This window comes from Callithrix jacchus, chromosome 2 (genome assembly GCF_049354715.1).
Source record: "Callithrix jacchus isolate 240 chromosome 2, calJac240_pri, whole genome shotgun sequence".
NCBI classification, from domain to species: domain Eukaryota; kingdom Metazoa; phylum Chordata; class Mammalia; order Primates; family Cebidae; genus Callithrix; species Callithrix jacchus.
Window position 1 is genome coordinate 38,846,656 of NC_133503.1, and position 14,372 is coordinate 38,861,027.

The 14,372-nt window shown below is 36.3% G+C and overlaps 1 protein-coding gene across 10 annotated transcripts in view; it reads left to right on the forward strand.

Annotated features, from left to right (window-relative positions):
• Positions 1-14,372, forward strand: part of ANKHD1 (ankyrin repeat and KH domain containing 1) — a 124,355-nt gene that overhangs the window by 66,843 nt on the left and 43,140 nt on the right. For 9 of the 10 annotated variants that reach the window (XR_013527904.1, XR_013527905.1, XM_008985836.5 and 6 more), the window contains 4 exons: positions 1,492-1,579; positions 4,610-4,737; positions 5,085-5,228; positions 6,440-6,542. Coding sequence is in view for 7 of the 10 variants with exons in the window: in XM_008985836.5 (XP_008984084.1) it covers positions 1,492-1,579; positions 4,610-4,737; positions 5,085-5,228; positions 6,440-6,542 (463 nt within the window). In the remaining 3 variants the exon portion in view is untranslated. The remainder of the gene's footprint in view (positions 1-1,491; positions 1,580-4,609; positions 4,738-5,084; positions 5,229-6,439; positions 6,543-14,372) is intronic. The other variant, XR_013527906.1, reaches the window with a different exon arrangement.

A 14,372-nucleotide genomic window follows, 5' to 3' on the forward strand; every position in this document is an offset into this window, starting at 1 on the left:
TTATTTTGGCATTATCTATAATTATTCATTTTTCTATAACCTAGAGTTAAAAGATTCTTTTTTTTTTTTTGAGATGGAGTTTTGCTCTTGTTACCCAGGCTGGAGTACAATGGCGCAATCTTGGCTCACCGCAACCTCCACTTCCTGGGTTCAGGCAATTCTCCTGTCTCAGCCTCCTGAGTTGCTGGGATTACAGGCACGCATCACCATGCCCAGCTAATTTTTTGTATTTTTAGTAGAGACGGGGTTTCACCATGTTTACCAGGATGGTCTCGATCTCTTGACCTCGTGATCCACCTGCCTCGGCCAGAAGATTCTTATTTAACATGTATAACAATTAAAAAGTCAAAGCATAAGGTAGTTTTTTAAGCAGGTTATTACTACACTAGGAAGATATTTTTTAAACCTATTTTAGGGAGGAATTCCTATCACTTTTCTGTGAAGTTTCCATTGGGTTGACAGTCTACTCATTTCTCATTGTTACTTGCCTTTTATAGATTAGTTAACATGTAAATAAACTAAATTGTATTCTATTGGGAGAGCATGTTTTTTAAATTGATCATGGTAATTAAAGAATTTTCAGATTTAATTAGATTTTCAGAGTTAATTAGAAGAACATAGCTGAAATAAAGCCTTAACTTAACCACCAGTCTCTATCAGGTTTTTCCTAGTAACAAAAGAGAACCAGAACTATAGAAATTTGTGTTTACATACATAGTGAAAAAAGGGATAGGTAAGAGAACTTTTCGAAGAAGCAATTTATAAGCTACATTTTAATACTTAGATGAATGTAATGAGTTCATAATTCTCCCAACAAATAGTATTACTCACCATATAAGCAAGCTCTTTTTAGTGGCATTTGATATGAGGCATGCATGGTTAGAAGCTGTTTTATCATTCATTCCTCTTGCTGGCAGACTTCCTAGAAAGAACAGTCTTTCTGCTATTAGGATTTGTATCTTTTGCCTTTGACTATTCATGTGTTTAATTTCTACTTAAAACGAAAATCTACCCATTGGTGTATTTTTCTTCTTTATTTTTCTTTTACTCCTAAAATACCATAGTGCTTTTTCCTCAGGGATTCATTTGCATCCTTTTATAGAGCTTTTATTGACTTCTGCTATAAGATCAAGATTCTTCTAATCACTTCACAGGACTGAGGTTCCTTTTTCATAGTCCAGATAAATAGGAAACATCTTTTAAAACTTAGAATTAGAAAAATGGAGTGATTTCTCTTTGGGAACCAAACTAAACATTGTCTTTAACGGTTATTATTTGCTGTGGAAAACTGAACTTGCCCTTAAAAAGTTACATTATCTAGTGTGGCCTGAAAATCCTGTGTATTGGGGGAATTGAGGTAGGTGGTATAAGTGTCTACATTGAGTAAGTATATTAAATACTTATTATTTCTCATTTTATCAGTACTAAGTTTTTAAAATAGTTGGTTAGACAGTTGGTATTGATGGATTATTTTTTCCATTTCTTTAACAGGAACATGAATCTGAAGGTGGAAGAACACCTTTGATGAAAGCTGCAAGAGCTGGTCATTTGTGCACTGTGCAGTTTCTTATTAGCAAAGGTAAAGAAAGAACAAGTTATCATTTCCAAGAGGCTACAGTTTATGGGAAAAAAAATCCTAAACTGTTGCAATTTATGTTATGGCTACTTTACATACAGTAAAGTATTCTTGTCTTTTATTGTTGTATTTTATTTAGTAAGCATGGAGTTTGTGAGTTGCTTACTGGGAATTTTCTTTATTAGTTTTGAATTTTAAGTTTTCATTAACCAAACAACATGTGGTTGCTCCCTAAAAGTTAGAAAAGCCAGATGTAAAATGTCCAACTATGATTAGGTGGATATTCAGCAGCTTTATGATAAGTCTGTTCTCCTGGAGATGTGGGTGGAGGACAGAGAGGAAACCTGCTACTGTGGTACTTATTTGTGGTACAGTTGAATTAACTGAGTTTGTAAGGTTCTTATTTATAATTTTTATATTCCCTTAGAAATTCTATTATTAGAATTATATATTTAGGCAAAAAATTTCAACTGATGGATGAAGAACTAGTTTAAGACTGTTTACTGCAGAAAAGTAAAATGCTGTGGAACCAGTGTTAGTTTAACCATATATAATTGTCATATTATGAATCAAAAATGGTAATGTCAGCAGTTTCATTTGGTTTAGCATAACTCTTCATATGGTGTCAGAAATACTGTGGCAGCTGATGAAACATCCTGGGATAGGATGATAAAAATGTAACGAAGATTCACTCAGGTAGTGTTATGTTATTAAGATAAAATCATATTTATATTCTAATAGATTTCTGACATTTAGTGACATTAAAAATACAGGGTAAGATTTTATCATTTTATTTTATTTTATTTTGAGATGGAGTTTCACTCTTTTTTCCCAGGCTTGAGTGTAATGGTACTATCTTGGCTCACTGCAACCTCTACCTCCTGGGTTCAAGTGGTTCTCTTGCCTCAGCCTCCACAGTAGCTGGGATTACAGGCACGCACCACCACACTCGGCTAATTTTGTATTTTTAGTAGAGACAGGGTTTCACCATGTTCGTCAGGCTGGTCTCAAACTCCTGGCCTCAGGTGATCTGCCTGTCTCGGCCTCCCAAAGTGCTGGGATTACAGGCATGAGCTACCGCACCTGGCCAGATCTTATCATTTTAAATGTATGTGGTTTCTTCTAAATTTGATAAAACTAGGTTTATTTTATTCATACTGCATTTTTGCCACCAAGTAAAGCATAAATTTATATAATATAGTCTGTAAAAGCTATTTACCTCAACCACACAGAAATAAGTAGATGGATAATCTCTGGAGTTCTCTTATGCTTCTTCTTTTTTTTTTGAGACACAGTTTCACTCTTGTTACCCAGGCTGGAGTGCAATGGCGCGATCTCGGCTCACTGCAAGCTCCGCCTCCTGAGTTCAGGCAATTCTGCCTCAGCCTCCTGAGTAGCTGGGATTACAGGCACGCGCTACCATGCCCAGCTAATTTTTTGTATTTTTAGTAGAGACGGGGTTTCACCATGTTGACCACGATGGTCTCAACCTCTTGACTTCGTGATCCACCCGCCTTGGCCTCCCAAAGTGCCTTATGCTTCTTTACTAAAGAGAATCCTAATTATACCCAACAACAACCTGCTAAGAATATAATCAAGGCTTGTCAGGAATAGGAACACATTGATTATATCCTTTCTAGGTTAAATAATCCTGTCATCTAAGATAATTTCATGTTGCTAATCTCAGGATGTTTATTGCTGTGCTTTACCTTTCCCAGAAGGTACTTTTATGTAAGTTAGGATTAGATTCAGCTGAATATTTTCTGAAAATTAGACAAATCAACAGTAGTAGTTTTACCCATTGACTTTTTTTTTTTTTTTTTTCTTTTGAGACGGAGTTTCGCTGTTGTTACCCAGACTGGAGTGCAATGGCGTGATCTCGGCTCATCGCAACCTCCGCCTCCTGGGTTCAAGCAATTCTCCTGCCTCAGCCTACCGAGTAGCTGGGACTACAGACGCGCACCACCATGCCCAGCTAATTTTTGTATATTTAGTAGAGACGGGGTTTCACCTTGTTGACCAGGATGGTCTCGATTTCTTGACCTCGTGATCTACCCACCTCGGCCTCCCAAAATGCTGGGATTATAGGTGTGAGCCACTGCGCCCGGCTTATTTTTCTCTTAAATAAAATAGGTAGAATGAAACAAGGAAGAATGAATATTTCTATAGTCTTAACTTTCTAGTTGAGATCTTTTGAAATTGTTAAAGGTAGCTGAACTAAGGTTATTTTTTCCAGGGGTCAAAAATAATTTATCAAAAAAGAAGCTAAGAAATTGAGACTTTGTAATTACACATTTTCCAGGTCATATACAAAGCTATTGATAACTTTTGAAGTAGCCTTTCAAATAACATATCTGGATAATATTCTGTCTTCTCTCCATATCAAGATCCCTCGACTCTTAAAATACACAATATAAAGAATGACCTGTTTCTTAAACATTGTTTACGAACATCTGTTTTCTCCACTTTGAGACCTGGCTATATTGCCACTTTCTAGAAGTAGATCAAAAATGTCTTTCAAACATTTTGATTTATATATAGGGGTGTTATTTGATACTTACATTAACCTATATATATTTATTAATCTTAGTCTTCTAGATTTTCCATTTTAAAAGTGATATTGAATGAACGAACTTCAGCTTCGTGCAACATTGTGGATGAATCTCACAAATATAATGTTGAGTGAAAGAAGCCAGACGCAAAAGAGTGCATTGTATGATTCCATTCATATAAAGTTCAAAAAGTAAAACCAGTTTGGAAGTCAGGGTAGTGGTTACCATTGGGAGGCTGGGTAGTGACTGAAAGAGAGCACAAGATGGGGCTTCTGGTATGTGGGTAATGTTCTGTTTCTTGCTCTTGGGTGCTGGTTACACAGGTGTGTTGATTTTGTGAAAAAATTTCAAACTATACACTTATGATTTATATACTTTTTTGTATCTACATTATACTTCACGAAAAATTTTTAAATGATATAGAGTGTGAACTGGCTTGATTTCAATCTTTGCTAAGATTTTTATTTATTTTTCTTCAAAGGTGCCAATGTTAACAGGGCTACAGCCAATAATGATCATACAGTAGTGTCGCTGGCATGTGCAGGAGGCCACCTGGCAGTTGTTGAGCTACTCTTGGCTCATGGGGCTGACCCTACTCATCGACTCAAGGTAGTCCACTTAAAAATAAATAAATAAGCTGTGCACAGTGGCTCATGCCTATAACCGCAGCACTTTGGAAGACTGAGGTGGGTGGATCACTTGTGCCCAACATAAGGAGACCCCATCGCTGGGGGAAAAAAAAATAAACACACACACGCGCGCGCGCACACACACACACACACAATATATATTTTTATAGGAAATAATTTATATATATTAGTAAATAAATAATACCTATATAGTTATAAAATATGTTTGATCTATCTTAGTGCTTAATATTTAATACAAATGAGTTGATTTTATATAAGCTGCTAAGAAACTACAAAGAATTAATTGTCATGGCAATTCTTTCTCAGGATGGTTCAACAATGCTCATTGAAGCTGCAAAGGGTGGCCATACTAACGTAGTTTCTTATCTGTTGGATTATCCAAATAATGTTCTATCAGTTCCCACCACAGATGTGTCTCAGCTCACCCCACCTTCTCAAGATCAGTCTCAGGTAAAGTAAAATGGAGCTTATTTGTTAATATAAATATTCTTCAAAGTGATTAGAAGTTTTTGTTTAAAATCGGTTTTAAGCAAAAATGGGCTGATTTTTATTTTTTGTTACATATTGTGAAAATCATGATTCTAAATTGTTTAGGATTTGTGTTCTTTAAAGGTACACTGAAATTTTTTATTGCCTTATTTATTGAAAATAGTGGTTTTTAAAAACCTCTTAATATCAAATATAAATATAACTATTTCAAGTTGTTATTTCAACTAGGTTTTTCAGGTTTTTTTGCTTGTTTTTTAACAAGAGAATCAAGAGAAAGCTTTTTCTTTTTTGGGATGGAGTCTTGGTTTGTCGCCCAGGCTGGAGTGCAGTGGCACGATTTCAGCTCACTGTAACCTCTGCCTCCCAGGCTTAAGTAATTCTCATGCCTCAGCCTACCAGGTAGCTGGGACTACAGGTGCGCACCACCATGCCCAGCTAATTTTTTTGTATTTTAGGAGAGGCAGGGTTTCACCATGTTTCCAATGGTCAAACTCCTGAGCTCAGGCAGTCCACCCACCTCAGCCTCCAAAAGTGCTGGGATTACAGGCATGAGCCACCATGCCTAGCCGAGAAAGCATTTTCTTAATACCTCCCAAGGTAGTATTAATTATCCTAGAGATAGTGACTTTTGTTAACCATGAAAGTATAGGGTAACATAAGCACTAAAAATTCATTAAAGTAACTTTTAAACCTATCTTAAATTATGGAGAAAATAGAGAGATTTTGCTAAGAATATTAAGTTGGTGAAATCCTAAATTCTTTTCTACGAAGTCATCCTGAGAACTGCTAGCATACCCCAATTGAAAAAATATATTAGATTTTTGTTTTCTTTTGATCCATGTAGAATTTGAACAAGGCTAAACTGGCTACTGGATAGTGAATATGTGAATTGTACACCTAGCTATAATTGGAACCAGAAAGCTGTTCTATTCAGCAAGGAAGTTATATTATTTCTGTTTAGCCTAAAATCATTGACTACTTGTAGATTGCTTAACTGTCTGATCAATAGTCTCAAAAATTATTGCTTGGGGAAAGCTTTTTTTAAAAAAGCTTTTGGTGGTATACCATTTGGTGGTATACGAAGATACCCTAAAACAGGATATCTGTTTCATTTATGAGCTTTTCTCTTATTCTTTGGTCTGAGATGATTTTTTTCTGAGTTGACTTTTTAGGTTCCACGTGTACCAATGCATACGCTTGCCATGGTTGTACCTCCCCAGGAACCTGACAGAACTTCACAGGAGAACTCTCCTGCCCTTTTAGGAGTCCAAAAAGGTTAGTTATTGAATTATTTTTCTTAAAATGGGCATTTTTTCACCTAATTGATAAATCCAGAAATGTACTCATGGTACAGAGTTCCTGTGTACCCATGGCTAATTCAGTTAGATAATTCTGACAAATGCAGATAGTCTTACTATCTAAAACCAAAAAGACGTTAAGTGTTAGGAAAAATGACTTTTTATTATTTTCCTGTTAACATACTGATAGATATAGCTTTCATCTCACATAGATGAAAATACTTAAGAAACAAGCCAAGTTCTTGATTATATTAAAGTAACCAAGTTTATCAGACATTCATTTTTCATTTGACAACTCTTTACCTATCCATTAGTATATGAAGAATGAAAATGTATATTTGCTATCTAGGTAAGTCTTTATAGCATTGATTCAGATAATGAGTGAGAAGTTTAAGAATTACATTCAGTTTCATTCATGCAATGCTGAATATAGTAGATTATCATCTGTCACTATGTGAACCTGGACAAATAACCATCAAAATAAAATATATATATAAGTAATATCCAAATGACTATTAAGGAGAGTATTCTACTTAAAAAACTCAAGTTTATGAGTTCTGATGTTTTTCTGCTTTACATTTGTAAGTGAAAAGTACCTTCATGGATAAATGTACCTTCACTTGATAATTATGTATAGTTGTAATATCTGAGTTCTCTGAAATAAAGAAAATAGTTAATACGTAGGATGTTTAAAACTATATAAAAACAAACTTACGAACATAGTTCATTTAGAATATGATCAAGTCCTGGATACTGAAATAACAATGAGGTATGAAGTGTATATTAATACCTGTAACACTATGATTTATGAAAAGTTGGTTTGGGTTGACTATTATAGCAGCAAGCAGAAGCTTCTTTCAAATTATACCAATTTTAGTAATTTAAAGTATCAGGGGCCTTCGTCAAGGCTAAACTATTAATTTCAGAGATGAAATATCTGTAGTTCTCTGATGTAAGCTAATTCTAGCAGTTTTTCATGGAACACTTAGCTATTCAAAATTTTCCTGCTCTTTTTAATGTTAATAATTTTAAAACATGCATTTCTAAATATCATAATCAGCAGATATTTAACCTTCAGTCAAATATTTAAAGCTAAATGCCTCTGTTTTTGTTGTTGTTTGGTTTTGGTTTTTGTTATTTGGCTACACCCTGTAGAGGACTATAGTAACTTTGGCTTTGGAAATACTAAATAATAATTATTGGCCAGGCACGGTGGCTCACGTCTGTAATCCCAGCACTTTGGGAGGTTGAGGTGGGTGGATCATGTGAGGTCAGGAGTTCAACACCAGCCTGACCAACATGGTGAAACTCTGTCTCTACTAGAAATACAAAAAATTAGCTGGGCATGGTGGTGGGTGCCTGTAATCCCAGCTACTTTGGAGGTTGAAGCAGGAGAATGGCTTGAACCCAGGAGGCAGAGGTTGCAGTGAGCCAAGGTCCTGCCATTGCACTCCAGCCTGGGCAACAAGTGTAAAATTCTGTCTCAAAAAAAAAATTAAATAAGAAAAGAATTATTTAGAAAATATAGGCCGCATGTGATGGCTCACACCTGTAATCTCAACACTTTGGGAGGCTGAAGCAGGTGAATCACTTGAGGACAGGAGTTTGAGACCAGGCTGGCCAAAATGACAAAACCCTGTCTCTACTAAAAATACAAAAATTAGCCAGGTATGGTGGTGCGTGCTTGTACTTCCAGCTACTGAGGAGGCTGAGGCATGAGAATCACTTGAACCCAAGAGGCAGAGGTTGCAGTCAGCCAGAGTGACAGTTAGACTCTGTCTCAGAAAAAAAAAAAAAATTAGGGCCAGGCACAGTGGCTTTTACACCTATAATCCCAGCACTTTAGCAGACCCATGTGGGCAGATTACTTGAGCCCAGGAGTTTGAGACCAGCCTGGACAACTTGTCAAAACCCTATCTCTACAAAAAAGTACAGAAATTAACCAGACATGGTGGCACATGCCTATAGTCCCTGCTGCTAGGGTGACTCTAGTGAGAAGATCACTTGAGCTTGGGAGGCCAAGGCTGCAGTGAGTCATGAGTGTGCCACTGCACCCCAGTGTGGGCCACAGAGTAAGAACCTGTCTCCAAAAAAAAAAAAAAAAAAGGAAAAAGAAAAAAGTTAGGCTATGCACGGTGGCTTATACTTGTAATCCCAGTGCTTTGGGAGGCCGAGGCAGAATGATCAACCAGCTTGCCCAGCATAGAGAGAACCTGTCTCTATAAACAAAAAAATTAGAAATTAGCTAGGCATGGTTACCTGTGCCTATAGTCCCAGCTACTCTGGAAGCTGAGGCAGAAAGATCACTTGCACCCAGGAAGTCTAGGTAGCAATGAGCTGTGATTGTACCACTGCACTCCAGCGTGGATGACAGTCTCAAAAAATAAATAAATAACTAATGTAGATACACAAAACAGTTGAGAAATAAGCTGGACAGAATGTATGCCAAGAGGAAATAAATTTAAAAAATTTTAAATTTAGATTTAATATGTAAGTAATCTGAGATGTTTAGTTAGTGATTTTTAAGATTTTTACTCTAGTGAGTAACCGTATTTTTGCTTACTGAAATATCTTGGACTATTTAGTTATTTTCTGCATTTTGTTGTTTTATTACTTACTAAATACTGTAAACATGAACTACCTTTCTAAGGAATCTTTCATTTTACTAAATTACTAGGGTTATCCCTAATTAACATTGTGTTTAGACACTCGGGGACTTGCTATTGCTAGCAATCAAATGGCATTACCAATCTAACACTTGTTTATGCAGGATCAAACTGTGATAATGCATTGGGTTAATGTCATGTTAGTATAAACCACACATATGATAGAATATTATGTTGCTGTAAATTAGGAAAAATCATTTATGGAAAAGCGCACACTCAATTACCAAGATAGGAAAACCTATCTTACATAATTAAAGACATAATTTTTTTTATACTTAAAGCTTCTTTTTCTTCGTAAAGCTTCTCTTTTATGTCTCTGAAAAAGCTCCCTTGAGTGATGAAATTGCTGTTTGACTCTTTTGTTTTTGTTTTCTCTAAGTCCTTATATTACTGCTGTGTAGTGTATGTGATTAGGGATGGGCAAAGAGTTATTCTCTAGGTCTCTCTTTTCCTCTTCCATCTTCCAGCAATCATCTTTTCAAGTTCTTATAACATTTTACTCCTGTCTGTTTTCAATAAATCTTATTATTCATATCCTCATCCTTTAAAAAATGTATTTGTACCCATAAATCTTACCCAGGTGTTTGATATATGTTCTACTCAGATACTCTTTTTTTCATGCCCCATATGTACTAGTTGTACAGGCTCTGTCCATCTTGCTTTATATTCTCCAAATGATTTAGACAACTTTATTTCACTTGCCTGTTGTTGGTTTTCAAGGATTCAAGATTCTAGGTGGCATCTAACAGAGGCCTCAGAATCATGTCTGTAAACAAAATATGAAACTCATCAGAGTAACATGCTCAGTTTTCTAGCATTATTTAACTTTATTATCTCCAGTTACAAATATTCAGATGGGAAAGAATACATTAGTAATGTAAATCCTTTGCCTTCTTATAACTGGTTCTACAGAGGTTGTAAGAGAAGATTCATTTTGATCTGCAAGTTGTGTAACTTAGAATTAATCTGCTGCAAAGCATTTAAAATTATATCAGGATAAACAAAACACATCTTTTGTGTATACCTCAAGCCCTCCTGCGAAGTAATTTCTTTGAACTTCTAGAGTACTTCATTGGATCTTCCTTCCAGTTCTTGTCACTTTGCTTGTTCCCCTCCCCTTGGGACCTCAAGTGTAGAGGATTGAGTTAATCATACTCAATTTCTGGTGCTTTATCACCATGACTTCTCTCTTGCTTCATTTATTCCTTTTATTTCTTTTTCCATTTCCTTGCTTCCCCTATAGGTAATCATTTTAATGTGTTTAATGTATATATTCTTTTATTCTTAACAAATTATTATAAAATATTTATTTTATATGTATATATGACTTCTTTTCTTAAATCTCATGAACTAACTACTCCTAGCTTCAAACTTTTCTTCTGCAGCTTCTTACCTCTCTCAGCCTTCACAGAATTGAAAAGAGTCAGGGCCTTGCTCTGGGTTAGGCTTTGGCTTAAGAGAATGCTGTGGCTGGTTTCATCTTCTCTCCAGACCACTAAAACTTTCTCCATATCAGCAATTAGGCTGTTTGACTTTCATCATTTGGGTGTTCACTGGAATACCACTTTTAATTTCCTTAAAGAAATTTTGTTTTGCATTCACAAATTGACTAAATTTTGGCACAAGGGGCCTAGCTTTTGGCCTATCTCAGCTTTCAACATGCCTTCCTCACTAAGCTTAATCATTTCTAGCTTTTCTAAAAAATCATTTCTAAAGTGAGAGATGTGTGACTACCTTTCAATTGAACACTTACATACCACTGTGTTGATGGCGAGGGGACGAGGTTATTTTCTATGTTTGTTTTTTACTTTGTGTGTGTGTGTGTGTGTGTGTGTGTGTGTGTGTGTGTATTTTTTTTTTTTTTTTTGAGGTAGGGTCTCACTTTATCACCCAGGCTGGAGTACAGTGGTGTGATCTCAGCTCACTCCTTCAACCTCAGCCCCAACCTCCGAGGTTCAAGCAATCCTCCTGCCTCAGTTTTGCAAGTAGTTGGGACTACAGGCGCCCTGCCACTCCACTTGGCTAATTTTTTGTGTTTTTGGTAGAGACAGGGTTTTGACATGTTGCCCAGGCTGGTCTCAAAGTCCTGAGCTCAAGTGATCTGCCCACTTCGGCCTCCCAAAGTGCTAGGATTACAGGTGTGAATCACCGCATTCAGCCATTACTTTGTATTTTTAATTTACATAAATAGTATTCTGGTACAGATCCCATTTTTTTTTAAACAAACCAAAAACTTTATTTACAAAAGTAAATTTTAACTTTTATATATCACATAATGTTAATGATGACAGCGACAGATTTAAAATACGCTGAGGTTTGTGCAGCTCGTTTCCGCCTACTTTTATCATAAAACTTTATAAACATTGATTTAGCTTTGATGTTTGGTCGTGTTTTTTGTGCAGAAGTCATGTATCGGGGTAGGTTCACTACCAGACAGGGTCATATCACTGTTGGCTGTGGATTTCCAAGAAGCAAAGGAGCTAATCTCACCAAATTGTTTTTTACCTTTGTTTACTCAACACTGTTTTTAAGATTTATCCACATGTCTATCTCTAGATAGCTTATACCTATAGCATAGTGCTTTACCCTGTGTATCTTCCATGTTTTATGTGTCCTTTCTCCCAGTGATGAACATCCAGATTGCCTCTATTTTCTCACCTCTGCTAACAATGCTTTGATGAAAATCTTCGTACAGTTCCTATATAAGAATTTATTTGGAACATCATCTCCCTTCTTAGACTGTAAGCTCCTTAAGGGCGGGTTTATGTTGCTCATCTTTATATGGTTCACCATGCTTTGCTGTATAGATGTTCAAGTACTTATTGAATAAATTAATGAGTGCTGGACTAAGAATATAGATTATTTTGAAGGCAGAAGAAAATTCCTAAGAATTTTTAAGATAGACATTGTGATTAAAGAGATATGTTTAAAAATAATTAAGAAGTAGCATTCCAGAATGTTGGAAAAGAGATAGGATACCCGAGTGTAAATGTGAAGTAAGAATTAAATTAGCATGCCGCTTTTATATGCTAGAGTTGTTTTTTGGAGTAGGTGACATGAAAAGTTCTTATATTTTTCTATCAAATCATTAAACATATAGAAAAATTGTGTATACAATGAATAGTATTGAGTATTCCTCTGGAAACTTTACTGCTAATATTCTTTAGTCACTTTTCATTATATAATCATTCCTATATGGATTTACACATACCCAAATTTGGTAATTTCTTTTACTATAACTTCTTATAGTAAAAGGAAGAAGATTGAATTAATCTCTTAACATGTAACACAGATGCTGTTTCTTTGGACACCCTTGATTAAGAGATTGCTGTGTTAAAGCTGTATAATGTGTCCTGTTAGTTTGGGAAATTTTGAGACAAATATTTAGACATAAAGGAAAAATGAGTCAATTCTAGGTTAGTGGTTTTCATTTTTGACTATGACCACAATAAGAAATTGTTATAGATAAAGCTCGGAGTTGTAAGGAAAATGAGCACTAAGGCAAAGGATTTCTTAGCAAAACAAATTTACTTCTGTACAGAGGGGTACCCCTCATATCACCATGAGAGCAGCACATAGAACAAAGGGGAGCACAGGTTTTTTAATTCTTGATGCAAATCCTGCTCTTGTGCCCTTTCCCCATTGGCTGGGTTTGGGCCATATAATCTGAACTAGACTTGATTGTCTAAACATTTAAACTTTTTCTCAGTTAAGGTGGGCACATAAGGCGGCGGGGAGAGGGAAAAGGGTTGTCTGCGGTGAGCTAGAGGGCCAGTCTTTTCTTAAATAAGGAAAGGAGTGTGAGCTGGTGCTCATAATGCTATTGGTGCTATGGCCTGCTTGGGCATGTAGTAAAAGTGGAAAGAAGGAAAGAAAAAGAAAGGGTGGAGGGAGTACTGGGTATTAAAGAATGAGGCTGGCCAGGCACGGTGGCTCATGCCTGTAATCTCAACACTTTGGGAGGCAGAGGCAGGTGGATTACCTGAGGCCAGGAGTTCGAGACCAGCCTGGCCAACATGGTGAAACCCCGTCTCTACTAAAAATACAAAAATTATCTGGGCCTGGTGGCACATGACTGTAATCCCAGCTACTCGGAAGGCTGAGGCAGGAGAATCATTAGAACCTAGGAGATGAAGGTTGCAGTAAGCCAAGATCACACCATTGCACTGCAGCCTGGCAACAGAGCAAAACTCTGTCTCAAAGAAAAGAAAAGAATCAGGCTCACAGAAACATTTTATATTGATGCCCAGGACACATTATACATCTATTTATCAAAACAAATTCCAGTGGATAATAAACACTCTACTACATTTGATGCACTGTGTTATATTCAGTGTACTTTTTCAACCTGCTTTTCTCTTTGAGACCTAGTTGGGAATGCTGTTTAAAAATTATTCTACTAGGGTGTTGTGTGATGATGTAAGCAAGGGAATTGCAGAACAAGGTTTTAAGTTTTATAGATAAAACCAAGTAAGGAAATATGGAATCTAGTCTAGATCCTTTTATATATCATGTATTTTTTCCATTGACCATTATTTTTCTATTGTACAATGCACTAATTATTTTAGACACAAAAATGATTGATAGAATTACGCTCATTCCAATAAAAAACTAAATATTTTGCAAATATATGTCCACCTCATTCCCTCTCTGCCAATAAAAAAATAAAGTTCATGTTTAAGCTGTCATTAGATCATGGCATCTACTACTACAGACCTTTTCTAGTTTTGTTAATGGAGGGAAAGCGAGAGGCAAAGGAATAGGACAGAAACCAAACCAAAAAGATGAAATGGTGACTTTACCTATATATTTTTTTCTTTTTTGAGATGGAGTTTTGCTCTTGTTGCCCAGGCTGGAGTGCAATAGGTGCAGTCTCAGCTCACCGCAACCTCTGTCTTCCAGGTTAAGCAATTCTCCTGTCTCAGCCTCCCAAGTAGCTGAGACTGTAGTCATGCACCACCGTGCCAAGCTAATTTTGTATTTTTAGTAGAGATGGGGTTTCTCCATGTTGGTCTGGCTGGTCTCGAACTTCCAACCTCAGGTGATCCACCTGCCTCGGTCTCCAAAGTGCAGGGATTACAGGTGTAAGCCACTGCACCTGGCCACCTATATTTCTGAATAGTGAATAGATTTCTTTGTAT